Source organism: Melospiza melodia, chromosome 2 (genome assembly GCF_035770615.1).
Source record: "Melospiza melodia melodia isolate bMelMel2 chromosome 2, bMelMel2.pri, whole genome shotgun sequence".
In the NCBI taxonomy this organism is placed as follows: Eukaryota; Metazoa; Chordata; class Aves; order Passeriformes; family Passerellidae; genus Melospiza; species Melospiza melodia.
In genome coordinates this window covers 103,112,137-103,138,902 of record NC_086195.1, presented here as the reverse complement: position 1 = coordinate 103,138,902, position 26,766 = coordinate 103,112,137, and the positions used below count along the sequence as shown (strand labels likewise).

Genomic DNA, 26,766 nt, shown 5'->3' with positions numbered 1-26,766 from the left:
CACTTTAAAATGAAGAGCATCATTGCATTGTTGACAAATGCTCCATTTTTGATTCATGATAGATCCCACACTGACTAAGTGGAAAGCACTGAAGTCCACTAAGGCAAAACAAAGACATTTCTGATTCATAATAAAAAGCTCATATTACCAGGCAATGCCTTTCTCTCAGGAGAGATTCAGGTTTCTAATGTATTGAGTTCAGTGAGATTTCATGATTTATAGCATCCATCATGATCAGAATGATAAGATTCAGTGCCCTTGATCAAGAATTTTGTGACACAGAATTACTACAGATGAGCTAATAAAAATAATTCCATTGTTATATTAGACTCATTATATATGTCTGCCCTACCATAAAATGTGGAAATGTTCTATTTCTTCTCCCAAACTAGGTCGCAAAAGTATTTTAGTAGCTGTTTCAGATAGTTTTGCATCTAATGTTAAATGCTTATTCTGAACACCAGAGTGCCTACATTTCTTAAATACAAATTTTAAATTTTCAATGCAAAACAAAGAAAATGAAGGAAGGAATTTATAATCCTCACTCTGCAGCTGACTGCTTCAGATGTTCATTTCACCATCTAATTAAATCATCATTTCAATTTCTCACAGAAACATACTATCAGTTACAAGATACCTGGAAATAATTTGACTTGATGTTTATACAAGACAACTAAATAAGCAGGCTGTCACAGTATGCAGGAAGGGAATATGAAAATTACCTGATCCAGCCTTTCATAGGAAAGGGAGCCTAGAATTCATGGGAGGCAGATCAGCAGGGATGGACAGTGACTTGGCCTTGACAGAGTACACAGGTGGCATCAAGCTGAGACCATAGGAAACAGGATGCTAAGGAGGGTAACATCCAGCTAAGTTATGGAGAGGTGCATGGAACCATGGGAAAGGTTATGTTAACATGTTCATGCCAAATAGGGTGATGCTCTGAGTTCTTGTTGGTGATTGGTTAGTTAAGTTCTCCATATAAGATAATGTTTGTAGTTCTTGCTGTTCATTGGTTCCCTGCCCTCAGCCAGCGCTGTATATAGTGTCATGTTTTCCCCATTTTGATGTCTTCAAAGTAACCCTATATTGTATGCAGCCTGTCCCTTTATTTTTACATTATTAAAGTTTTGCTTTCCGGGTTTACTTCATCATTCCCACTTCTTCGTCACCGATATTGGGTGACGTTCCCACAGGCAGGCTATGTCACCGGTCCCTGTCATCAAAGATCCATTGGTGCTGCTAGGGCTGGACCAGGCAGCGACAGATATGGTCTGGAATCCTGTCACATTGCTTCTTGAAAAAACCCCCTGTGATAAGGGCTCTGCTGCACCCCTGCGGACATTATTCCAGTGACTGACTGGTCCCATTGGAAACACTTCTTCCTGATGTCAAGATGGAGCCTCTCCTAGTGTTACTTGTACCCATTGCCCCTGGTCTTCTCCACGTGGCTCCTAGTGAAAAGAGAGACTGTCCTCTCTGTAGCCGCTCTTTAGGTACTGGAATACCATAATGAGGTCTCTCCTACGCCTTCTCTTCCCCAGGGTGAAAAGACCTAATTCCTTAAATCTTTCCCAACAGGACAGGTTCCCCAGCCTTTTGATCATCTTTCTGGCCCTTCCTAAGACCCTTTCCAGCCTGTCTGCACCTTTCCTGGATGGTGAGTACCAGTTCTGGACACAGTACTCCAAGTGTGGCCCAAGACATGCTGAATACAGTGAATGACCACATCTTTATCTCTGCAAGTAAAGCCCTCATGGATGCAGTCCAGGACTTGATTTGTTGCTGCAGCTTGACTCGTGTTCATATTGTGGTCCACCAGGACCCCCAGGTCTCTCACAGAAGGGTTGCTCCCAGCCACACAGATCCCAGCCTGCCCTGGGTTTTTTTGGTTATGTTATCCCAGGTGCAGGACCTTGCACTTGCCTTTGTCACACTACATACAGCTCTTGCTGGCCCACTCTTCCTGCTTGTCTCTGTCTCTGACAAAGGGCTCTCCCTTCTGACAAGTCCACCTCACCATCCAGTCTGGCATCATCAGCAAACTTGGTGAGCGTGTTTTCAATCCCTTTACCCAGATAATTTATGAAGATGTTTACCAGCCTGGAGCACAATATTGATCCCTAAGGGACCCTGCTGGTAACAGACTGCCAGCCTGGGTAAAAAGCATTGATCATCCCCCTCTGAGTGCAGCCTGTCAGCCACTTTGCTACACATCTCACAGATCACATCCAGCCTGTATCTTGCCAGTTTGCCTAGAAGAAAACTGTGGGAAACAGTGTCAAATGCTTTGATGAAGTCCAGACATACAACATCCAATGCACTCCCCACGCTGACAGAGGATGTTATGTTGTTGTAGAAGGTGTTCAGGTTAATCTGGTGTGATTCACCTTTGGTAAATCTGTGCTGATTTTTCCCAATCACCTGTTTCATTTGGAGGGTAGTAGTTTCTGGGAGGACTAATCCCATTATTTTCTCAAAAATCGAATTAAGACTAATGAGTGTGGAGCTTCCTAGGTCTTCATTTTAGCCCTTCTTATAGATGGGTTTGACAATGCATTTTAAAATGCTTACACTAAAATTGAACTTGTACTGATAAATAAAAAAGGTTGATTTCTCTTACATTTGCTAATATTATTGATTCTTCCATGACTATGGCTACTGCTAAGTAGTTTTTAATTGAATTTTTCTCTGCCTCAAGTATTAAATTTGGGGAAGTAGGTTTTGACTGTGTTTAGAAATTGTTCCATGAGTATTTATGAAGAAATATCAGTACTTTGAAAGTTATTAGAAAGTATAATCAACACTGTATTTTAATGAGGTCATGTAAAATTCAGATATTAATACTTTCATGTTTACTTCTAAATAATTAATTTCTAAATGTACTATCAGATGCAAACCAAAATAATAATCAAAGAAATCTTAATTTTCAATAAAATTATCTTTAGAATTTTTTTTATTTAAGATGTAGAAGCAAACTCTACAATGGTTAATTCCTCCAACCTTCTACTCTTATACAGTTTCAAAGGAGAACATATGAGAAACAGTTGGAATCATATTTTACATTGTATTGAAATAGACTGATATAAGATCACTACTTTTTATCGATGCTCCTTTTTGAAGATGAGAGAAACTTGATCTAGACCTGCCATCTGAAGGAATTGCTGCATTTTTGAAATATTCTGGGTCCATAATCATAAAAAAGCCCATCTAAAATTTTCAAAATTGTCTAAATAGTTAGAATACTCTGAAAAATGTCAAACTTTAATTCTGAACAGTCTTTCCAACTACACACCATCATATTTTATGTTTCTGATCAAACATCAAGAAGACCACTAGTATCATTTTACTAGAAATTAGCAGGAACAAGGAATATTTCTTTCCTCTCACTATTCAACAAGCAGTAAATTGGCAAATCATTTTGCATAAGACTGGAAAGTCTCCAGGTAGATCAGTTTCTGAGGCAATTTAAAAATATTAAAATAATTAAATTTTCAAAAACTCTCTTTCCTTTCCCTTTCCTTTCCTTTCCTTTCCTTTCCTTTCCTTTCCTTTCCTTTCCTTTCCTTTCCTTTCCTTTCCTTTCCTTTCCTTTCCTTTCCTTTCCTTTCCTTTCCTTTCCTTTCCTTTCCTTTCCTTTCCTTTCCTTTCCTTTCCTTTCCTTTCCTTTCCTTTCCTTTCCTTTCCTTTCCTTTCCTTTCCGTTTTTCACAGGGTGTTCTTCCTTTATATTAAATAATTTTCAGCTGTAGGTTTACAGTGGGAAGATTCAGGAGCAGAAACACCAATCTCAATAGCCACTGAGTTAACAATTTGCACATCCCTCTTCCTGTACAGCACAGAAGTGTCTCTCTGACTTCGGCAAAGATGAGAAATAATTAAAAAGCCCAGAAACTATTGCTACACAGCTGCCAAGAACATATTTGTGGCAAACACACATATCCTAGTCCTCTCTGTGTCACAGTGGTTTTTCATTACTTTGATATGAGATGGAAACAGGCCTGATGAGGAAGGTGGAGAGCAGCTGAGCTCCCATTTACACAATGGATGCCTCTTCCCTGCTACATTCATCTTTTTTAAAGTATTTTTCTCCTGAGATCAAAATGAATTATCTGTATCATAAACTGATTTATTCTCTTTTTTTGGTTTTCTTTTTGTTTTTTTTTTTTTTTGTTTTTTAACAATGACTCACAGTGGAACCTGAAAAATTAAGTGATATTTTCTACTGCTTCATTATTCACAGCTATTCTTGGCCTTAATATTTAAAATTGTTAGTAATACTGTTTTCTTTGCTTGTGACCCAACTTTTTTTTGCATTGAAAACAAAAATACAACTATGGCTGTTTCTGGAAGCCTTTCCTGGCAGGGACTGAATGCACCAGTCACAGGTAAGCAGAATAAAAAAAAAAAAGCATCTTTTTCAGACATAGGAGGGATTCCATTTCTTTGCTCTGTGAGAAAAAGTCAATACGTTATCACCATAGCAATGCTCGCTCTGAGCTTAACAGTTTCTGTGAGGAAAGGAAATGCCGGCAGTGGTTTTTTTGCAGACAGAAAATGATTTCAAATGGGTGCCCTAAGAAATACAGCACCCAATGCTTCATCCCTGTTCTTCATTTTATTAACAGCAGATTGTTGAAACTTTCCAGGGTGCTAAAATTCGCTGAAATCTTGTGCAAGACTGAAATCTTATTGAAATACCTGAACATTATTGACGATGCCTTTCTTCTTCATATATTTAGTTTCTTCTTTAACACAGATGGAGAGAAAAATTTCTCCCAATGAATTCACTGAAGAACCTATTCTTTATGATTTTTTTATATTCTTTTGTACTGAATGGAAAAGACACAACAATTATTTTAGCAAAGACAGCCATTTTCTTGTCTACACTACTGTCCTGGCAAAGACCTGCCATTTTACCTCCGAATAAGTTTGCATTTTGTGCTCTTGAAACTATGGAAAGGAAAAAGCCCTCTCAAAAGCAGCATTCCTCCATGAAATTTTCTCAAAAACACTCGCTGCAATCTTTAGATGTTCTGTTTAATTAAAACTCACTAAGGTCTAGGGCATATTGTGCATGAAAATAGAAGTGGACTGTAATTAAGTAAAGTTTGTAACAAACACTCCACTCCCATTGTAATTATTTGGATTATGAAAACACTCTGAAAACATGTTCTTGATAACTGTTAATATTGCAGCATCATACCACCCTGTCTCTTATCTATTTTGAACCCAAGGTATGGAGTTCTGGACACAGTCCACAGCTCCACAATTAAAACAAAGGCTGAAAAGGCTGTGATATTCTGTGACATCATGTAACTCTTCACTATACAGTGAATTTTATGTGAGGAAGGCCAGAGCTTTTGGAGCTCTGAGAATGGGAGTTGAATTCCCAAAGCAACTTAGATCCACCACCGTTCTCCTCAGTTACTACCCAAGACATGAGACAAAGAGGAAGAAATCAAGAACTGAGATTTTGGGCTTAAACTCAAATGAATAAATTTCAGTTTATTCATATATTTCATATATGCAAAACTCAATGAATAAATTTTTAGTAGGAAAAAGTTGTAAAAAACCCAACAAAATGGCATGTCTATTTCAAGACATGCAGTTTCAGCAAAACATTCATTAAAGAAAATACAGAAAATATCCTATGACTTGAACTGTGGTATTCTGCCATACCAGAGGGTGCCTTACACCTTAGGCTTCAAAATTAAATATCCTTCAGCTATTTTCATGTAACTCTTGAGGAAAAGGAAGCTAGAGAAAAAAAGATAGATTTGAAGACTATCCAAGTATCCAGTCTATGGTATATTCTCCCAGAAAGTTTTGGTTTACAGCTGTTTCAGCTAGAGGAGGTAGTGGGATATGGGTCTCTCATTTCCTTGGCAACTGTGCTAATCATTAGGTTATTCTGTGAAAGAAAAACGTGAGTCCACAGAAGAGACTGCTGGTACCTACTTTCGATAAAAGCTTTCTCAGGTACTCTCTGCTGCTCTGTAAGCTTTCAGTCTGCTAAATATATATTATTGCAAGTAGGTAAGATAATAAAGGAAATCATAAAAGCAGCCACAAAATATATATGATGTATTTGGCCTGGTCACTAACAGAAGAGTATTTAAGACTGCTGTTAACAGCATTTAAATAAATCTATTTAAAAAATAACTTGGCCCATGCTGTTCACCTTCCCACAGGGGTGGGAAGCCAAGGGCAAATGGCACCAAGCATCTTGAATCTGCACAGCTTAGCACTGGCCCCTTGATGAACAGATGTGTCTGATGTGGAGGCAATGCAACACAGAGACAGTGACTGAGCTAACATTTAAGCACCATGCTCAAGATTACTGTGGCCCTCTTTTATTTCATCACAGATGTACAAGAACACACATAAGTTACTGTTTATGTTTTCTCAAAGTTTTCAAAATCTTACAAAGGCTCCAAAAGTGTTTAGTGAAGAGTTAATGTTAGAAATTTTTTAGATTTTATTTTAATCCTTTTCTTTTCTCTTTACTTTTTTAACAATTCTATTTTAAAACCAGCAGTCCTACCTGGAGCAAACTCAGAGCCTTCTGGTTCATAAAAGTGCTTTGCAGTCAAAGGCTGACCTTGTAACTGAATACAGCTACTCCAAAGACAGGATCAGTTCAAATGTTCCCACAATGCTGAGCTAATGTACTAGAGATGTCATTTTCAACCTTTTCTGCTTTTGGAAGCTTAGCCATTTTCCAGTAGTATATAGACTAATGTAAACTCACTGAAAAATAATCATCCTGCATTTCTTCATTACTTTGGGGTTTATATTATTTAGAAGGAATTTACAGTCCCAAGAAGTCTGTGTGTCATGGGTTAAAACCCATTATGCTGGACAAACATCTCTATATCTCATTTTCCAGTCCTGTCTTATGCAAAATTGTCACTTGCCTTTCTTCTCTATATAAGTGAGAAGTCTTGATGTGGTTTTTAGAATCAGTTGACCTCTTGTTCCCTAATTATTATTTTTTTTGTGGAGAAGATGCTTTCTCACAGCTTGTTTCCAGATGGTGGCTGAATGTCTCTTCTTTCCAAGGCAAATACTTCCCTAAACTCTGTAACAGGAAAGGCACCTGGCAGATGTGTGTACAAACACAGCAAATTAAAATTACACTGAAACCTATATCCACCTAGGCTCATTTCACCTTGAAAACATTCTAGTTTGCATTTGATTTATTCTCAAGGTAACATAAAAATTACTTACATTTATTCTGAAAAACAACTGAATAATGAGCCAGTGTGAACTACATTGAAGTACCTCATGAAATTTATACCATCATATTCACTAGTTTTAAATCTAATGCAATTTTTAGCATAACAATCTCTTCCCAGTCATCTTTTAAGAGCAAAAGCTGAGATTTTTCTATGGCTGAGGGATGTCACTTTTGCAAGAAAAAAAACTGTACTAGGCATAATAGAACATGAAATCTACCTGACAGCTGTCTCAGGAAACAAAGCTGTAGAGAAATGTAAAAAATATGACCTGTTCCTATAAAAAAGCCAAAACTGACAACTGTTGTTTATTTGTCTTTCTTGGAGATACTACCCAGGAATCCAGTCATGAGGAAGACACATCAGCAGCTGTGAATTAATGAATCCCAAAGGGAAGTGGGAAAAAGACAAACTCCAAAGAACCTACCACTCTGAAAACTTGTCCTAAATAAGTCTATCTCCTAATGAAAAAAGGAAACTTGTAGGACATTTCTAATGTCCTTTTTATTATAGGACAGACTTGAAAAAATTATTACACCCTATTAACTTATAAAGATATTGTAATGTTATTTGGTTTCTGGAGTTCAGACCAAATCAGAAGTACAGAGTCAACATCTGACTCCTCACCACAGAAAGAAAAGCTACCTACCATGCTTCTACCCACAATCTTCACATACCCTTTAAATTAAATACCTGAGTTTGGGTTCAGGTTCTGAACAGAGCTGAGGCTGAGCTAAGCCACAGTGCCTGCACTCGGAAGGTGTTGCTTTCACAGGCACTGACATCAGCCTCCCTGCTGTTTCCCATTTATGTTCCTATGAAGAAATAGCAATTTGCTCCCAGCTGTCTTCCAGATATCTGGTGCTACTTCTGCCTTCCAAGTGGGGCACACAAAATAAGCACATTGCAAAACAACACTATTTTTAGTAGTTTTCTGTAGTCTCTTTGCTCTTAACATTACATGTAGTACTCCTTGCCCTTGTGTTTGAAATGCCCATATAGTCTGACAGCTCTCTCAACTGAATGTGCAGTGGTACACACAATACTTGGTATGCTTCCAGGAGCCTTCCTAATACTGCCTATTAATCTGGTTATTAATGTCCTAATTGCACTTGTTAATTTCAGAAAAGGGAGTGGTTATTTTGGACAAGAGTTTACATCTTCGGTAAAAACTGGTAAAATTCATATTTTACCAATTTTTTCGCACTTTATACCTAAACACTCCTTCAGCAAGTATTCTCCCATGGGAACAACCTCTAATTCACAAATAGGGTGCCCTTCTCCATTAACCTTCTGGGATAACGTGCTGTTCCTATCTCTGCAGGGACAGCCTCAAAGACAAACTCTTTGGAAGCTGTATGTAGCTGTGGACAGAAATGCTTTTAAAGAAAGGTTTCTAAAGTTCTAACGCAGTCTTTCTTCTTTGTTATTTTCCTGAAACCATCAATGTCAGTCAAAGACACAACAAGTGTTTGTGTGGGGAACATTAATTATTTTACTAAGAGGTTGTGTACTTTTCAAGTCTTTCAGCAGGATGTCCCTTAAGGTATGGAGAGATTTAAAAATCCAGAGAGATAGTTTGAACTTTATCCCTGAGCTGAGCTCCACTCTGTGTGTCTGGGTTAAAGAGCAATGCAGATAATTGCCAAGCCAGGAAGGAGCTGGCTTGCAGCAGTTGCAAGATGCATGGCTTACACTGAGCTTCCTGACTCAGCAGGCAACGTAGACACAGCACACACATCCACATGACCAAATTCAACCTTGAGTTCTGTGGGTATATGGAGTGAGAAGTCAGTGGTTCCCTCTTCTTTGCATTCCTGGACAGTTGTTGCATAATTTGGGCTGTGGTAAAAGAGCCAGATTGACATTTTATCAGATTGACATTTTCAGCCCACTAAATGGAAAAAAGATCTTGAGTAAACTGCTTTTGGACTACTAAATCCCATCCTGAGCAGTGCTGAGGTAACTAGTATCACACAGACCCAGCAGTATCAGAAACCCTATGTTAAACTTGCTTGGGACTAGACAAAGGACTATCATGAGATCATTAGTATATAATTAGTACAATTTTTCAGGTTTTAACTGACCCAAATCCATTAAAGCAGTCTGTTCTGTATCTTCATTGGCAAACTGCATTTTTCTCCCAACTATGGAGCAACTTGCACAGAATAAGGTTCATTGATCCACTCACAATATTAAATCCTCTTATCTCACAGTCTTCCATCATCTTTCGGATAAGAATTGCAGCAAGAATCACCTGAAGCATACTTCATACAATGCCAACCACTCAGCAATACTTCAGCTTCCCTATCTCTGATGTATGCTGAGTGATCTGCTGGCTCCAGAGTTTCCAGATATTGCTTATGACAGAATTCTGCCATGTCATGTCCACTGAGATCCATCTGGAGCATGTTCACTTCAGTGGTCAGCAAGGGTCTGATTCAGCTCTACAAAGGTACCAAAGCTGCAGGTCTCTTAGGACTTATGTCCTGCCTGCTGGTCCTCTGTATTGGAGATCAAAGACATCCTGAACTCTCTAGGACATCTCCAGTGATGCTCATCAGTTATGCTGGGCAACAACTCCGTCCTTCTGCCATGAGACCACTCACTCCTAGCAAAGGCTGTCAGTTCTTTCAGTACTTGTGCAACAGAAGAGATTCTGTCCAGTCAGATCTTGAGCCAGTAGCACCTCAGGTTTTCACTTAAAGCATTTAAATTATAATTAATGCTGAAAACATAACAAAATTGTGGAGAATATGTTGTAAACAGAATACAGGAGAGTATGTGGAGTCAGAAACATTAATGGGTTTATGATTTTGCTGTTTCCTCTCATGCATCTTATGGGTGGGCACAGCTAGACGAACTCATCCTCTCCTCTCCAAATGGAGCAACAGTCACAAAAAATGGTGCTGAGGAAAATATCTGGTCCTTACATCTCTATATGGTACTGCAGAGTCCAGACCACAAGCCTTTTAGTGGCATAGATGAATAATTAAGTATAAAGTGATATATACAAAGGTGTATAGATAGATATAGATATAGATATAGATATAGATATAGATATAGATATAGATATAGATATAGATATAGATATAGATATAGATATACATATACATATACATATACATATACATATACATATACATATACATATACATATACATATACATATACATATATACATACATATAAGGTATGAGAAGCTGGATACAGTTGCAAGAAGTGCAACTTCTTGTGTGTTTAAGCTAGAATTCCCCATGTATATCACTGGTTTTGAAGAACAGATCCATCATGCAGATTTCCTCATCAACTCAAACTCAGATTGGAAAGAGAAGCCTTCTTTCATGGGAAATGTTCCAGCAAGATGACTTCTGTTGTGACAACAACTGAACGGCCTCTCTTATCAGACAAAGATTTTATCTTGCTAGTGTTGAAACCAAGCTAAGGTTTTGTAGCTTGAATGACACCATAAAAGTCTATGAATTTTTGTATCTATTAACAAGTTTGCAATTTATGCCATCATGTCTTCTGTTTAGAGACATTGAAGAGGAGAGAAGACTGAAGTACAATCCATAGCACCTCCAGATGGCAAAGGCTAGCCCTCCTTGCAGCTGAGTCATCCAGTGAAAGCTAAGAGTCAAGGCAATTACATTCCCAATACTGCATCTTTGGTCATTTGCCTAAAAATTAGTTTGGAAAAATTTGGACTCCACAATGTCTCAAACACCGGCTGGTTAAACTACTGCTGACTCTCACAGAATGAACTGCAATCTGCAGAGCAGAAAGCAGAGTCGGGAAAAGCAGAAATACCTCTATTTCTTCCACATAAGTAAACCAAATAATCAGATGAAGCACAGTTTCAAATTCAGCAGTCCTTCTAAGAGTTTTCCATTCTTGTTATCAACATCAATTTTAAAAGGAGCGCCTTAATTAGGATAGCAAGTTGTTTTGTTTTTTTTAACATGATTGCTTTCCGTTTTGCCCAAAGAAAATTAGTTAATCACGTTTGCAGCTGTATTTCTTTGGTTAATTTTATGAGGCTAACTGGCTACTCTCTCTTTAATTTGCTAGTATTCTTAATATTTTACTGATTCATTTCTCTGGCTGTTCTTAATCATTTCTTATGGTGTGTCCTTGGTTCTTGTTACTGCCTGATAAACTGCAAGGCATGTTTTCATAGGTTCTAAAAAAATTCCTGCATTTGTGAGCACTCAGAATTTGTGAGCACTGTCTGTATGGTTGATACACAAATAGGTGACCTCCTGTTCCCTATGCTTTTGTAAACAAGAAGGGGAGAGGGATGAAGATTTGCTCTCTACCTGACAGGAGGTGGGAATGCAGCTGGAGTTTGTAGCTGGACCCAGACATTAGGACATGCCCCAGTGTTCCAGAATTTAGATTGCCCTATGTGCTATTAGTATAGCACAAAGGAAGTCAAATAAAAACATAAAGAGTAGAAATTTGTTTTTCTCATGAGGCTACCTTCCCAGAGTGTAGTCATGGCTAATCACTTCTTTCCAGGACCAGTGTTTAAAGATGGAAAATTTTGCCTGTCAGTTCAGACATTGATTAGCTTTGACTCTGTCAACACTCATTTCTTTGCAGCATTCAGTTTGGACTACCCACTTCAGGAAGGTTATAGGTTTCAAAAAGCAATCTTAAATTTATTTAACTACTAGAATCAAAGTTCCAGCCCGATTGCTTGTTTACCTCTAAAAAGTCCTAGCAGAAAGCATAGCTTCATGTTAATAAATTATGGAGAAATATATTTCTTAAGAGAAATATGTTTCTCTCCTTTTCATACCTTTTAAACTTCCTAAACTACCAAACACACTAACTTTTATGGCATAAATAAAACATTAGATTATCTGCTATTAGCTACACTCATTTAAACTGAATTTTTATTAGCTTTAATTACCAAGTTCCCATAGATAAGTTATTAATATAACTTAACTTCTAACTTCGCTGCTTTCAGATACAAAGCACTAAGCATCCAAGACATTCCAATTTCATAAAGAAATAGCTTTCATTTTCTTACTAGGCATAGAGTAAGATTTTTAAATAACAACTAGTTCCCTTCTGCTAGAAAACTTTATTTATCAGCATACCCATAATTCAGTTAATTTTATTCAAATAAATAAAATTTCTTATACTTAAATTTTCACTCATTTCAATTCTGCAAAGCCAGATCGCCTTGGCAGCTTCATCATAAGTTTTATACAGAAATGTTGCTAATTAAAAAATTTAATGCATTAAGCCTTAAATTTTTAAGAGATATTCCTACACTGTTCTTTAATATTATGGAAGAATTGACTGCACAAGAAGGCTCACTTTATCTATGTATATATCTAAAAATTGCATGGGACTAGATGGCCAACAGCCTCCTAATCCAAACCAAGTTTGAATTTAGACAATAATAAATTAAATACCAGCTTTTCTATTTTTCTTAGAACATAGCAAAAGTAAAACTCTGGACATTCATGAGGTAAAAAATATCTAGCAGAAACAAAATTGCAAATTTTAAAAGCAAAGAAAAAAACCTGTTGCAGAACTTCCTAAAACTGGGATAAGTTAAGGGATCAGCTGACACAGCACCTTAAAGCACCAGTCAAAAGCAGTTCCTGTTAAAAAAAAACCCCAGAAACCCACAAAAACCAAGAACCACAAACCAAAACAGCAACAAAAAAACAAACCAAAACCCAAACCATACCTTGTTTAAGTGCAATGGAAAAATTAACTGTATGAGCTGCAGCCAGAAGCATTCCAACAATTAAGTTCTCAGGACTAAAGTGGGATATGGCTTCAGCTAAAGGCGACTTGGTGTGGAAAACAAAATGACAGTAGCTGATTGGCAAAACTCTTGAACTCTGAAAAACAACTTTTTCCATTGTTGAGGTCAAGGAATGAGATTAGTAAGGCTTGTTGGAAGACTTTTGGTTAAAAAGAGTCTAGGGGCTAAAGAGGATGAATATATTTTGAATTTACTTGTTCTTACATCAGAACAGAGCTATAGTCAAAGGTAAACTGCATTCAGTGCTCACCTGTAATCAAAGTAAACGGCCTTCTAACACATTTTAGAAAGACTTGCACCACAAGTCACATCTGCTTTCTTATTTTGCTGCTTTGCATTGCATTAAGATGAGTAAGGCAACTGGAAAACACATTATAACTGCCTGATTAAAGGTTTTATCTGTTTCAAGCTCTAATTAAAATGTGGTGGGCACATCTGAAGGGCAGTTCTTTCCACCATAAAAACAAGAAGGATGAAGTGTCATTTGGAGATACTTATGTCTTTCCATTTACAAAGGAAAGAGCTTGTCTAGTGTAGGCAACAGAGCTAACACACACGTAAGTGGTTAAAACTAGGGAATCCTGCCTGAAGGATATTGATTATTAGCTGCTTGTGATAGACTGAGACAGGTTCTTTGTTAGATTTTAAGCCAGATTGCTATGAGATGCCCAACCTTTAGATGACTATTGTAAAGTAAAGTAAGTTTTCCTTTTTTATGGCAAGAATGACTACTCTAAAAGAAGGAGTTATAGGTCATCATTCCAAAGTGTGGCTGTTGTGAGCAGAAAATAATTGAAATTGTCATCAAAATGTAACTAACTAAATCTATATTACAATTAGTTGCTTTAAAAACCATTATTCCAATTGCAGTTTTGAATTGAGTGAGGCGTTAAGAAGGTTGTCAGGTTGTCCTAAATTCGCATGGGGCTTCCAGATTATGTCTGAGCACTACACTGCAAGCAGTCCTAGTCTCTCAATACCTGTAAAGTGGCTCTGGAAGAAAGAGGTGGGGATAGTACACCTGCATGGGACTACTTATTTTGTATATTGCTCCAAATGCCTGTACCTATGTGGACTTACACAAATATAGAATTCACAAAGCTGATGGTTAATTTCTGGGTAAAGCCTCATTGAATATTATTCTGTTATTTCTGTTCCTTGGGTGGTTTTATTTTTTCAGTTAGCAAATGTGTTATACCAGTTCTAAAAAAGGAGAACATTCAAAATTAAATAAATCAGCCAATAATCTACCTGCTCTATAAGCACCCAGTAGTCAGTCAATCATAAAATAAGAAGTTCTAATATTCTAGTTTTTTGCTCTGTAGACCATAAAAATCTAATATATGTAAACACATACAGATGTAATCCATATAGATAAGTCTCTACTAAAAAAGCACAGCAGCTCCTTTCCTGATGTCTAATTATTTCTACAAGACAGAATATTAGTCTGGCACTAAATTTATATTACAAGAATGCAATTTGGTGAATACTCTTTCCACAAAATATTTGATTCCTACTGCACCATCAGAACAAGCATTATAATGTAGTTTGTTTACTCTGTTGCTACTTTGAAAGTTGCTGTCTTTAAAACCTTAAATTTTGTGAGCTCATAGATGACCGTGTCAATGCCTGCTGGTGAGTCAGTTGTTTTGAAATACTACTTTAATGTATTCATGAAACATACAAAATACATAAATGATTAGTGGTTTTGATATACTGACAAATAATATCATAAGAACCTGCATTTCTTTCCTGGCTCTTGGGGCATGGACAGTGGATAGGGTCAGGTGTAATCCTTGTTCCAGCTATACATCTTTGTATTGCAACTTGAAGGGTGTTTCTATCCAAGCTTTTTTATGGCAATTTAAATTCATTTAGGAGTGCTTCTACTCAATTCAATGGCAGGAGGAATAGGTGTAACTCAAAAACATGATATAAAATTACAGAATCACTTCTCCTCTTTCTCACTGCTCCATTCTGTAATTGAGGATCACATTCAGTCCTTTTTGATAACACTGTGCTTTGATGTTACAGACTTAGGAAATTAGCCCCCTTCACTTGGAGAAATAGTAGCACACAGCTGTGAATGTGATGAGGTGTAAGGTATATGATTCCCAACTCAAGGCAATCCAAGCTCAGAGAGAAGACCAATGTTATTGGGGGTGAGCAGATGAAGGAAAGAAAGGTGAGAGGTGGCGTGTGAACTGAAGGGTAGCAGGAGGGTTATGTCTGCTTGGCAACTGAATGAACTAAACAGCACTTTTTTTGGGTTTGTGAAATAAAGCCTGTCTGTTTAATAGCAGCAGTAGGACAGAGCTGGAAGTTGTCACAGCTATGCTACTTTTGTGGTCTTGTTTCTCTTAAAAAAAATAAAAGACAAAAGTGTAACAGAGGTAATTACTGATTTTATTAATGTTGATATTAAAAAATGTTGTGGTTTTTTTGGTGGATTTTTTAATATTTGTTTTCTTCTTGTACAAGACTAATCTTTCAGTTACTCTGCAGTGTAGAAGGAATTGGAAGCTAGTCAGTTGCAGGAGAGGGTAGAAGTAAATTCAGTTAATATGGATAAAGCACACATAGTGATACATCTCAAAAGTACTTGTTCATCATCCAATCAATAACCTATTTATTTCATGTTCTATATGGTGTTGATGTTTGGGTTGGAATATTGTGTAGTACTAACCTAGAAACCTATATCTGTATTTCTGTCAAAGAGGGAAGGAAGATTTACATAAGGAGACCTACTTTTGTGTAAGAGAATAACTAAAGTTATTTCATTTTGACTGTCTAGCACTGCAGTCCTTTCTGTTACCTAAGGAGTAACATTAAAATAATTACAGAGTAATTATTGTTGTCATTCTGTTGGTACCTCATAAAAGCCCAAATGTAGTATTAAAAGATCTCTAAGTATCAGGACAGTTCCAGGGCGTAAAAAACCCCAAAAATCAAAAACCAAACCATAACCAAACAAAAACCAAACAAATAAAACACCAAAACAAAAACAAAAAAAACCCCAAAACAAAACAAAAAACTCCAAAAACCAAAAACTCTTTGAATCTGGAGTCAGAGGTTTTAGACTTCTTGATGTGGCTTACCTCTGTGATCAGTTAGTTTTAAAAAAACTTAGTCCTGTGGATTTTCCTAACACCCGTCTTAAGTGTTAATGGAATGAAAAGTGCCTGGCTGCTTCAAGGTAATGCAAGTACTTCAAGAAAATAACTTTCTGTAAGTGGGTCAGTGGCATTTGAATAATAAGTGAGAAATGTTGATGGATGAAGACATTTTTTCTGAGTGTATGTATATGTCATGGCTGAACCCCAGCTGGCAACTGAGTCCCACATAGCCACTTGCTCACTTCCCTGCCCTGCCCTGCCCTGCTAGGGAGGAGAAACAGGAAAAAACAGCAAAACTCGTGCATTGAGATAAGAATTGTTTAATAATTGAAGCAATTTAAAACATTATTATTATTATTATTATTATTATTATTATTATTATTATTATTATTATTATTATTATTATTATTATTATTATTATTGTAATGGTAATAGTAACAACAACAGTAATAGTAGTAATGAAAAGGAGACAGAGAGGAATAAATCCCAAGAGAAACAAGTGATGAGCAATACAATTGCTCGCCATCTGCTGCCTGATGCCCAGCCCATCCTTGAGCAGGGATCAGCAGCTCCTGGCCAGCTCCCCCAGCTCATATACTGAGCATGCTGTTCTGAGTATGGAATATCCCCTTGGACACCTTAGGTCAGCTGTCCTGACTATGCTCCTCCCAGCTTCTTGTGCACCTGCTCACTGGCAAAACATGAGACACTGAAAGGTCCTTGACTTTGGGTAAACATCGCTCAGGAACTCAAACATTAGTGTGCTATCAACATTATTCTCATGCTGAAGTCAAAACTGTACCAGCTACCAAGAAGACAGTTAACTCTATCCTAGCTGAAACCAGGACAGTATGACACTGTACTCTCCTGTGGCTTTTTCTAGTTTGTCATAACTCTGGTTACTCAGGTACCATTTATTCCTTGGGAATTTTATCCATTTACAGGAATTTTAGATATTCCTTTGATATGTTACCCCTCTTTTGGTAAATTTCTTGATTTTTCTATCTTTAGGTGGAAATAAGAGCAGAAGGGAGATCAACAAGTGAGGAAGCCATTTGAGAGAGATCCATTCCTAGTCTTATCAGGTCAGTGAAAAATGTCCAGGACAAACACCCAATTGTCAATGTTACTAAAGCATGCTACTAAACTGTATGATAAACTTCAGTACATCAAAATCTGTACCTTCAGACACAGTCTAGCACAGGAAACAGTAGAGATGTACACCCTCCCACAAATAATGGCCAAATAGGCTTTGCCCAAGTGCTTTGAAAATCTAAAAACTGTAAAATATAAGTAGAATAATAAACTCTGTGTTGGGTGTTTGCCCCTTGGTCTAACTGTTGAATATATGCTACTAGAAATATTGGGGACAGTGCTTGTTCTCAGGACTAGTGGAAATGGAAAGTTCCTTTTGGCTGCCTTACTGATACATATTTGTAAGAAAATTATCTCTTAAAATTACCTCTTAAGTGACTAATGGAGTAGTCCTTAGTAATTATAAGATTACAGGAAAAAGAGATCCCACAGGGAATAATGTGGCTAGTGCAGCAACGGGTATATGCACATACCTCAGGGTTCAGTAAATCCAACGTGATGATTCATGTGTAGAAAGTTTCTGGGTGTTTTAACTAAAGAGCTGAGAAAGTTCACTGAGCTATTCATTTAACTGAACCCCTGGACACTGCATTTAATAAACAACACAAAGCCTGAAAGGTATTAATGTAATTTACAGTTGCTCGAAAAAACTGGTTTAAGTGACTTACAGTACTAAAAATATGTCCGTGGATAACTGTGTGAAGTTTTAAGCAGTTGCATCCTAGACTGTTTTGTTTTTTTTTTTTCTCCTGTGATCACAGCACCATCCCTTCAGTTTCTTAGCTAGACTTCCAAAGCTTTCACTGACAACATGATTGTTCTAAATATATCCCTGGCATTCTCCTTCAAGTCTGGAGTTTGAATTTAAAATTGACCTGCTTTATCCATTTGAGAAGGCTCAATAAAATCATTTCAGTCTTGTGTGGAAATAAGGAAATGGGGGAAAAATGGAATTATAATCTGATGCCATTTTTGGTTTGGGGATACCCAAGATTATTGCTTGCAGATTAACATGTTTGAACTGCTAGGTAATTTTTTCCCTGACAAGCTATTTTAGTTTTCAGCAAAGTTCAGGTGTTCCCTGTCTTGTAAAAGATGCAGGACTTACTGTTTCTCATGTACATTGCTTCATTTCACGTAGAAGACTCATCTTGATGATCCAAGTGGATTTTTCCACTTTTTTTTCAATGGCTTTACATCCTAGTCTTTGTTTCTTCATCATATGTGACAATCCAGTAAAAATTATTCCATATGTTATATTCAAGAGGACTTGAAATTTCCATGTTTCAGACCAGTTTCAGCCCAGGGTCCAGTTTCAAAGCTTCCTGACATACACAGATCTGCATGTCAAAGGAAGAGCCATACTAGCTCTTCCTTTTAACCTATATAATATTTTCAAAGCAATAATACATTATAAATCATTGCTAGTTTGTATTTTTGTTTCTAATACTTTTGTTTGTTGTTTGACTTTTGGCATTCATTCACAAACTTCAGTGCTGTTGGCTAAAAAGTTCTGCACAAATTTTCTTGCTCTTCAGGATGACTGAAGATAATTTCCTGGTAATACTTCTTCAACTGTGTCTTCATGTAGTTCTTAGCTGGTTCAGAAATTTGTATATATATATATGTTCTGGGTTTCTGTATAAGGGGAAATTTGGTGGAATACTGTTAAATAATAATTACTGAAATTTTGAAAGGAAAAAGTTATTAATATTCTCTTTTACTTTAATGTGTACCTATTTTTGTTTAGACTAATGCCAATTATATTACCATGGCAGCAGTAAGTTGTTGGGTTTTCTTTGTTGGTCTCCCTACCTAAAAGAAGTAGTTATCCTAACTGAAGAGCTTATATATCTGTCAGCATTAAATTACTTTTTAAGCTTTTACTTCACACTATTTTTTTTTTGTGCATACTAAATAAATTTTAAAGAAAGCATTTAAAGATAGGGTTTTTCTAAAGTGGAAATAAAGTCCAAATATTGGCACAATAAGTAATATAAAGACAAAAGTGCATAGAAGTTCCTTTTGAGTATCCAACTCTGGTATTTATGACAGCTGGCATCAAAAATGAAGTGGCATTTGTTTGATTGCTTCCCTTTAGCATGTCTCTACAATTTAGAATGGAAAAAATTGACTTAAAAAAAAACATGACAATGCAAATAAATTTGGTGAGTTGCATTTTTAAATCTATTTTTATTTTTTAAATATGTACATTTTGTTTTCCTTCATCTGTTCTGCATACCAAAAGTAAACCTGGGTAAGCATGAGTTACCTGGAAAACAAACGGATAGGGAGGAATAAGCACCTCCATTGTAGCATGGAGAAGAAAGCTTTGTCTGCAATATGGAGACAGTATAGTGCCTGCCTGTCCTGTGCTTTCTATCAGTAAAGAGCTCTTTATAACAGAAAAGCACAGGACAAGAATTATGCTGTGAAATTTTGGGGGTTTGGTGCTTGTGTGTGTGTATGTCCCCCAAAAAACTGAAGCTGCAAAATAAATGCTGACAACTTAAATAATGATAGATTTCCATTACAGAGTAATAATGCCGAAACAGATGCCAGGTTGGTGGAACTATGTGGTGAAAAATGGTCCTTTTAACTAATCATGTTAACAGCCTCACATCTTGACAGCGACATAAGCTAAATGACCAAAAGATTATTATGGGTTTTTTTTGTTGTTGTTATTACTGATTTAAGTCCTATTTCTGGAGCAAATGTGTTGGCAAGAGCTAGTTGCTTCAGGCAAACAAAGAGTTCTAACATCACCTGACTGTAGTAAACTACAAGTTTTACTGCAGAAGTACTAAATTCTATGGTTCATAACTTCCTGGCTTCAATGTGATATGTAAACTATCTAGTTTACAAATTTTAAAGTTGTCTTACTCTAGATTCACTGTTTGCTTGTGAAAAAATGACTGTGTTGGTTTGTATAGTATTTTGAAAGCTTAAAAAAAAGGCCTGGAAATACAATCAAATAGTATAAGGGTTAAGTTATGAAACCATGAAACTTTTTACTTTACGTTCTGTCATGCAGGACACAGGAATTACCTGGTGGAAATTCTAGTTCTGCAGTGTTGAAACTCACATTTGTACAATGCTGATCCATGTGAGCTGTGACAATGAATAAGATAGACTGTCAGGCTGATTCTTGGTGACATGCAAACAATTTGTTCTGCTAAAACTTATTTATAAAGGTGCCAGGTGAATGAACACAACTGCTGTAAGCCGCACCTTAAAGTAAAAGGGAGAGGCCGATGGACAAAGCACTTCTTTCTGTCTCAGCAGGAAGATGTTTGCAAACAGGGAAAGAGCTGAGTGCTGTCAGAAGTAAGATATATTCTGCACAAAGTAGCTTTGCTCAGTTGACTGAGTTTGTTCTGATGGTGTAACAAATCCATCTTTCAAACGTTTACTGCTAGACCTCTGCAGCCACAGAAAGCAAAGGGCTCATCCAGTGCAAACAGTCTCCAAAATGACACTTTCCCTGGCAAAAAAAACAAAAAAAATAAACAAACAACAGAAAACACAACCAACTAACAAGCAATGAAATAGATTTGAACTGGCAATGATTTCATCCCAGAACTGCAGAATACACTTTATGATAACTACAGGAGTATAGTCAATATCAGATCTAGTATAAGGTTTGACCAGATGAAATGTGTTCTCCTGAATGTTCTTACATGGTACAGTAGTGATATTATTGCTCAGAATCGGTGTCAGAATATGAAACAAGGGTATCAGAGTCCAAAGAAAGAAAAGAAAAAGATAAGGGGGATTCCTTGAAGGACAAAGCAAGAAATGAAAATATGGCTGTGAATGAGGACTGAACCCAGCTCGCACTTTGTGCCATTAGGAGTCTCGCACGCTGGACACTTGTATTTTGAGTGAAGAGAGGTTAGACGTGGACTAGAATAAGTTACAGTGTTATCCTGACCTGGCAAATCCTTGTCAAACTCCATTGCTCATCATAGACTGAAGTTTATGGAAAATTTCAGTTTGGGTGAATCTTCCAAGGTGCCTGGAGTGCGAAGTCCACCTTCCATAAGCTTGAGATAAAAACAGATGTGAGATAAAAACAGATGTGGAGTAGAAGTTGCAGTCTGCAAATAATGCTCACCCCACTGTGAGTGGTTCTGTAAACACAAGCCCAGACAAATTCTAGAGTTTGCAGCAATATGCAAGAATTGCAATAAATTGCATCACTTTCATAAAAGTTTGCCAGCACTTATTGCCCATGCAGTAAGATGGCTACAGTGGCAGCAGTGCAGAATAATTTTGAGATGAGACAGACAACCAGAACACAACCCTTTTGTCAGGCAGTGTGTGTTTAGTGAAAGAAAAATTACTATTTGGATAAGTAACAGCTTACAATAAAACAAAAATATGAGCTAAAAGGAGGTGGATTTGCTGGTTTTGCTTTTTTCATGTTTGTTTTTCAATTGTTTGTGTTTATTTGGGGTGCATTTGTTTTCTTGTTTGTTTGTTTTTTGTTTCTTTGGTTTTATGGATCTTGCCTGTAGGAATGATTCTAGGTAACTCCTAGAAGAAGAGCTAGAAAGACTTATCACTGATTCTCATAGGGAATGTGCTTTGCTGGTGGTTAACACCATAAGATGTGGTACTTCTTTTCTCACAGCTCCTTTTAATCACTGCTGGTTTATTATTTTTTTCCTTTTTTTCCCCTCCCACCCACTACAGTATAAGAATTATAATGGAAAGCTTTTTAGTTAATGCTTTAAATATTTCTGGAATGGTCTCTAGTTGCCTCTAAATGCATCAGCAAGTAGCTTTTTCTTCAGTGGCAGGACCATTCTTGCTGTCTTTCTGCTACCTGAACAGTTATCTTTGTGAAAACCTGCATGAATTTACTGGTTTCAACATCTCTAGTTCTCTGTTAAAAAAAAAAAAAAAAAAAAAAAAAAAAAAGTACCCAAAATTTAGCTTCAAAGCTTAAGCAAGATGGCAATTGCATAGTTCTCTTATATTTGCTATTGTTTTATCTGTCTCAGGCACATGTTATGCTTCTGGTTGTCCTGAGCAGGTCAAGAGGCTTGATGATCCTTGTCGGTCACATCCATTTCAGGTATTCTGTGACTCTATGATTATGCAGAAATTGTTTGCAAAAATATTTACCTGTAGTTACAAGCAGGGGAATTCCAGGGTTTGTTTAGGGCATTTTTTGGTATGTAGAATAAAAATAAGAAAATACGTCAGCACATACCTTCTTTGGATGACAGCTTTCTGCAGACTACAATCCAAACCACATTTGGTATGAAGGCTTTTTAAATTTATTTTTTGCTTATTATTTATTACACATTACATATTCCGGCCTATATACTTGAGGTTTTCAGCTGTATAAAGTGGTAGAAAGTGTGGCAAAACTGCAGGGCTACAACTCCAACAGATAAAAGGCAATAATGCAAGTGACCTGAAGATAAGGAAGTGCCTGCTGCCATGCCTCCCTTATCCTCTAAAAGCAGTTAAGTTGCCCTGGAGATAGTGAAGGCAATTTAAGGAAAATTGTACCTAATATGGCAACTCGATTTAGTGGACTCTTCCTCAAGCCATGGAGGATATTGCTCCTGGAAAAAGATCCTTCCTAGGTAGCATTACATAGCACAGAAGCAAGGTGTGAGGCATTGGACATCTCAATAAAATACGATGAAGAGACATTCTATACGAACACCTGAAAGGAGGTAAGGAGGTTAAAGTCAGGTGGTGTTCAGCCTCTTCTCCTGGGCGCTAGGGTCAGAACAAGAGTCTTAAGCTGTGCCAGGAGAGGTTTAGGTCGGACATTAGGGGAATTTATTCACAGAAAAAAGGGTGAACAGGCATTGGAATGGACTGCCCGAGGAGGCGGTGGAGTCACCCTCGCTGAAGGTGCGTAGGGAAAGACTGGACATGGCAATTGATGCCATGGTGTAATTGACAAGGCCACGGTTCGGTCACAGGCTGGACTCGACGACGGCTGAGCTCTTTTCCAACCCAGCTGATCCCGTGATCGCCATTCCCAACAGGGCGCAGAAGAAGATCCCTGCCAATACCCGCCTCCCGGGCCCGCGCAGCCCGACCCCTCTCGGGCGTGACCGGGGGGTGGGAGGCCGTCCCCTCGGCCACGCTCGGTGCTCCGGCCGCACGCAGCAGGTGCTCGCTCCGTCCTTCCCTCGCTGCCGCCGATCCCGGATTTCCCGGGGGCCGCGCGGGGCGGGCGGGGCAGCGCATGCGCCTGGCGGCAGCGCTGCCCGCGGGAGGGAGGCGGGGCCGGGGCGGCCGTGCGGGAGAGGGCGGCGGCAGCGCCGAGCATAAACTCCGGAGGGGAAGCGGCACTGGCGGCCTCCGCCCCCCGCCCCCACGCACACACCCTGTAGCGGGAAGGGGGAAGCAAGCGGCCCGCCCCCCGGTCCCGGCGGTGCACGGTCCTTCCCGGGACTCGGTGGCGGCGGGCGCTGTGCCCGGGGCGGAAGGCGAGCGGCGAGTAGCTGGGGCCTGGAGCCGCCGCTGGAGGAAGGGAAGAGCGGGGTGTTCCCGCAGCGCGGGTGGATGCGCAGCCTGAAGGGCGGCTCCTGCGGCGCCTCCTGCGGCCTCGCCATGGCCGGGCCCCGACGGTGAAGGCAGCGGGAGCCGCCTGTGTCCGCGCCGCGCCAGGAGGCGGCGCCGCCGCAAGCAGGGGGCGGGCGGGGAGGGGGATGAGCAGCGCCGCAGCCGCCGCCGCCTCTGCGGGAGCCGCCGCCGCCGCCTGCACCGGTGCCGAACGCGGCTACTCCTTCTCCTCCGGCGGCGCCGCTCCGGCCATGGGGCCCGAGGAGGGCTCGGCCGGCGGGCTGGGAGCCCTGCCCGCCCCGCCGCTGGGCTGCCGGAGCCGCTACCAGCTGCTGCTCTCCGGGAAGGCCCTGGCCGACAGATACCGGAGGATTTACACGGCGGCGCTGAGCGACCGTGAGCTGGGGAGCCACCCGGGCAGGTAACGCGCGCCGCGCTCCCTCCCGGGCCAGACGCGCAGCCCCCGCCACCCCTCCCATCGCCGGCTGGGAGCGGCCCGGCGCGTGCACCTTCCTCCCTCCCGGCAGCCGCCCTCCTAATCCTCCTCCCCGCCCCCGTGCCGGGCAGCGCGGCTGTGTGTGCCCGCTGCCATGTGGCCGCGCCGCCGCGCCCCGGGGGACGGACGGAGGGAAGGGGCGGTGATGTAACCCGGCGGCTGCCCAGGTGCCGCCCGGGCCCCGCCGCTCGCTTGGCCGGCGATACCGCGCAGATGGCGCTGCCGCCCCCTCTCCCGGGGCCCTCCGGGGCAGAGTTACCTGTGCCCGCCCCAGTGTGCAACCCAGCTCCCCGGGGGGAATGGAGAATGCCAGTGCTGGGCCCCCGGGCAGACCTCGCTCCGGCCAGGCTTGCCGGAACGGGCTCAATGCCGTGGCCTCTCCCGAGACAGGCTGCGCCGGGCACCCGCGACTCCCGCCGGCTGTGTTACCGAACGAGAGACTGTGGCGCTTTTTCCATATACCGGGGCTGCCTTTAGCTACCCTGCCTTATTTTTTCTCCTCCTCTTTAGGTCATGTTCCCCCTCTGCCATCGCCATGTAGGCGGCCTCGGTGTTTGGAGGGAGGCAGCGCCTTGCGGGGGGAGCCGGGGGGTTCTGGGTGCGGTGTGGCCCCGCCTGGTTCCCGAGCACCCCTCCCCGGCGGATGATGCCCCTCAGGGCTCCCATTCCCGGGGCTGCCGCCGGCTCTGGGGCCGCAGCAGGGTGCCTGTTGCTCCTCCGGCCGGGAATGCCGCCCTGCCCTGCTCCCGGGCCGGGAGGGAGCTGCGGGCTGTAGCGGTGCGGAGCCGTAGTGGGGAGGCAGCCCCCGGCCCGGCCCGGGCGGATCCTCCCGGCCCTGCAGGCATGGCGGGGTGCGCGGTCTCGCCGTGTGAAGGGCTCCCCATTGTTCCCCTCCGGAGGTCGCTGAGGATGTGGATGACATGAAACCGGCACCTTCCTGTGTTCTCAGCCTGTGCTGCTCTTCAGGCTGTGATGTGGGTGGCCGGGTCCTATGGAGAGCTTTGAGTCACCGTTGTATCAAGTTGGCAAGCGGTTGTAAAGCACGAGGAGGTTGCCTGCTTGGCTTCTTCAGGTTTTTGTTAGTCGGACTTGACAGCAGGGCTTACCCTCCACCCCCCTTGCCCGAGAAAGATGTGTCCAGGAGTGGAATTAACATAAGGCACATACCTTTCCCAATTTGCTTTATGGTAAATGCTAGAAACGTGGACTGATAGCATGGATACTTGACATCTTTGCAACTACCGACTTCTTTTCAGAGTGTACGGTAGGGAAACTATAGCTCTTCTTTCCCCCCTGAAGACCAGCAAGTGTTTTGTTACTCCATGTATTCCGTAGTCTATTGCTTATACCTTTTCCATTACATCTCTTCCCACTTTTGAGCTTTGTGTCATTTAACCCAGGGATTGCAAGTGCTGAGTGTAAGGATACTACTAAATGCAAGGAAATCATATGTGCAATTGCTCATCAGTACCTGTGAATTTTGCCCAAAGGGGTCTGCATTTTTTAAAGCTGTGGTTTTGCATTAGTTGTGTCCTCCATGTCTTTTGGTTTCAGGATGATTCAACGGCTCTCTCTTATACTTAAAATTGTAGAAAATACGAGCTTTAGGTGTGTGTAAATGTTAATGCTTCTTTTAGTTGATGTTTCTGAGGTCAAGTCAAAGAAGATAGACTCCTTGTACAGAGCAAGCAGGTTATATTAGGCTTTGGCAAGTGAATGGCAGGTAGTTAATACTGGTGAATACAGCCAGACTTTTGAGAGGTGGAATATTTAATAATTATCTAGTTTCCTGCTATCACTACCCCCACTGCCTTATGTGGCAGACCGATGGCAGCCAAGATACTGCTTGTGGTCTCCACCTTTTCTCCATATTGGTGTCAAAATACTGCAAAATACTTCAGCTGCCTGGTAAACTTAAACAGAAATGGTCTTTTTGACCTTTTATGGTATTTTTGACCTTTTATGCCTTTTTACAAAACTAATACAAATTCCAAATATTTCCTAAAGATAGCTTTAAATTTAACTGTGGCTACATCTAGTTGCTATGGTAGAAAACAATGCTTGATAAATTAAATGGAGCTTAAGATAATATAGGTTATGACAGAAATTCTAACTTGATTTTTATATATCGGGAAAATCTGAAGCGTCTTAATCAGTAAGATTGTCAGAGTGTTTGTGACTAGAAAAATAACTTGAAGTAACTGAACAAAATCTAAACAAATTGGCTTATCAGTAGTAATAAAATTCTTCATGTGTTCCAAGACTAATGTGAAGAATGATAGTGCAGCCTATTTGCAATAAGTTGATGTAGAATTTTTGCTTCAAGTCTGCAAAATTATACTCTGCACTTCATGGGCCGTGACCAATGCCTGCCTCAGTAAGTGCTTCTGTTCCAAACCTAACTTTAATGTTTATGAAGAACTGGCAAGCAGTATGAAAATGCTTTTGTGTAGACAAGGAAATCAAACCTTGTGGAGATTATCTGAAA

General features: G+C 40.1%; 1 protein-coding gene and 1 long non-coding RNA gene across 16 annotated transcripts in view; one reads left to right on the top strand and one right to left on the bottom strand.

The window, feature by feature from the left end:
- Positions 1-16,589: 16,589 nt before the first annotated feature.
- LOC134414628 (uncharacterized) lies at positions 16,590-24,823 on the bottom strand. Of its 2 annotated transcripts, none has more exons than XR_010026802.1 (5): positions 24,538-24,823; positions 21,177-21,288; positions 20,474-20,726; positions 20,291-20,353; positions 16,590-18,880 (listed from the first exon to the last, which is right to left on the bottom strand). It is a non-coding gene; the product is annotated as an uncharacterized LOC134414628 (long non-coding RNA). The 2 variants fall into 2 exon arrangements; XR_010026803.1 differs by lacking the exon at positions 24,538-24,823 and adding an exon at positions 22,464-22,933.
- The window catches only part of MYCBP2 (MYC binding protein 2), a 172,972-nt gene continuing 170,134 nt past the window's right edge, over positions 23,929-26,766 (top strand). For 13 of the 14 annotated variants that reach the window (XM_063149485.1, XM_063149491.1, XM_063149494.1 and 10 more), the window contains exon 1: positions 24,020-24,203. In XM_063149485.1, the coding sequence (XP_063005555.1) occupies positions 24,034-24,203 (170 nt within the window). In that variant the 5' untranslated portion in view covers positions 24,020-24,033. Of the gene's footprint in view, positions 24,204-26,766 lie in introns of all 14 variants that reach the window. The other variant, XM_063149479.1, reaches the window with a different exon arrangement.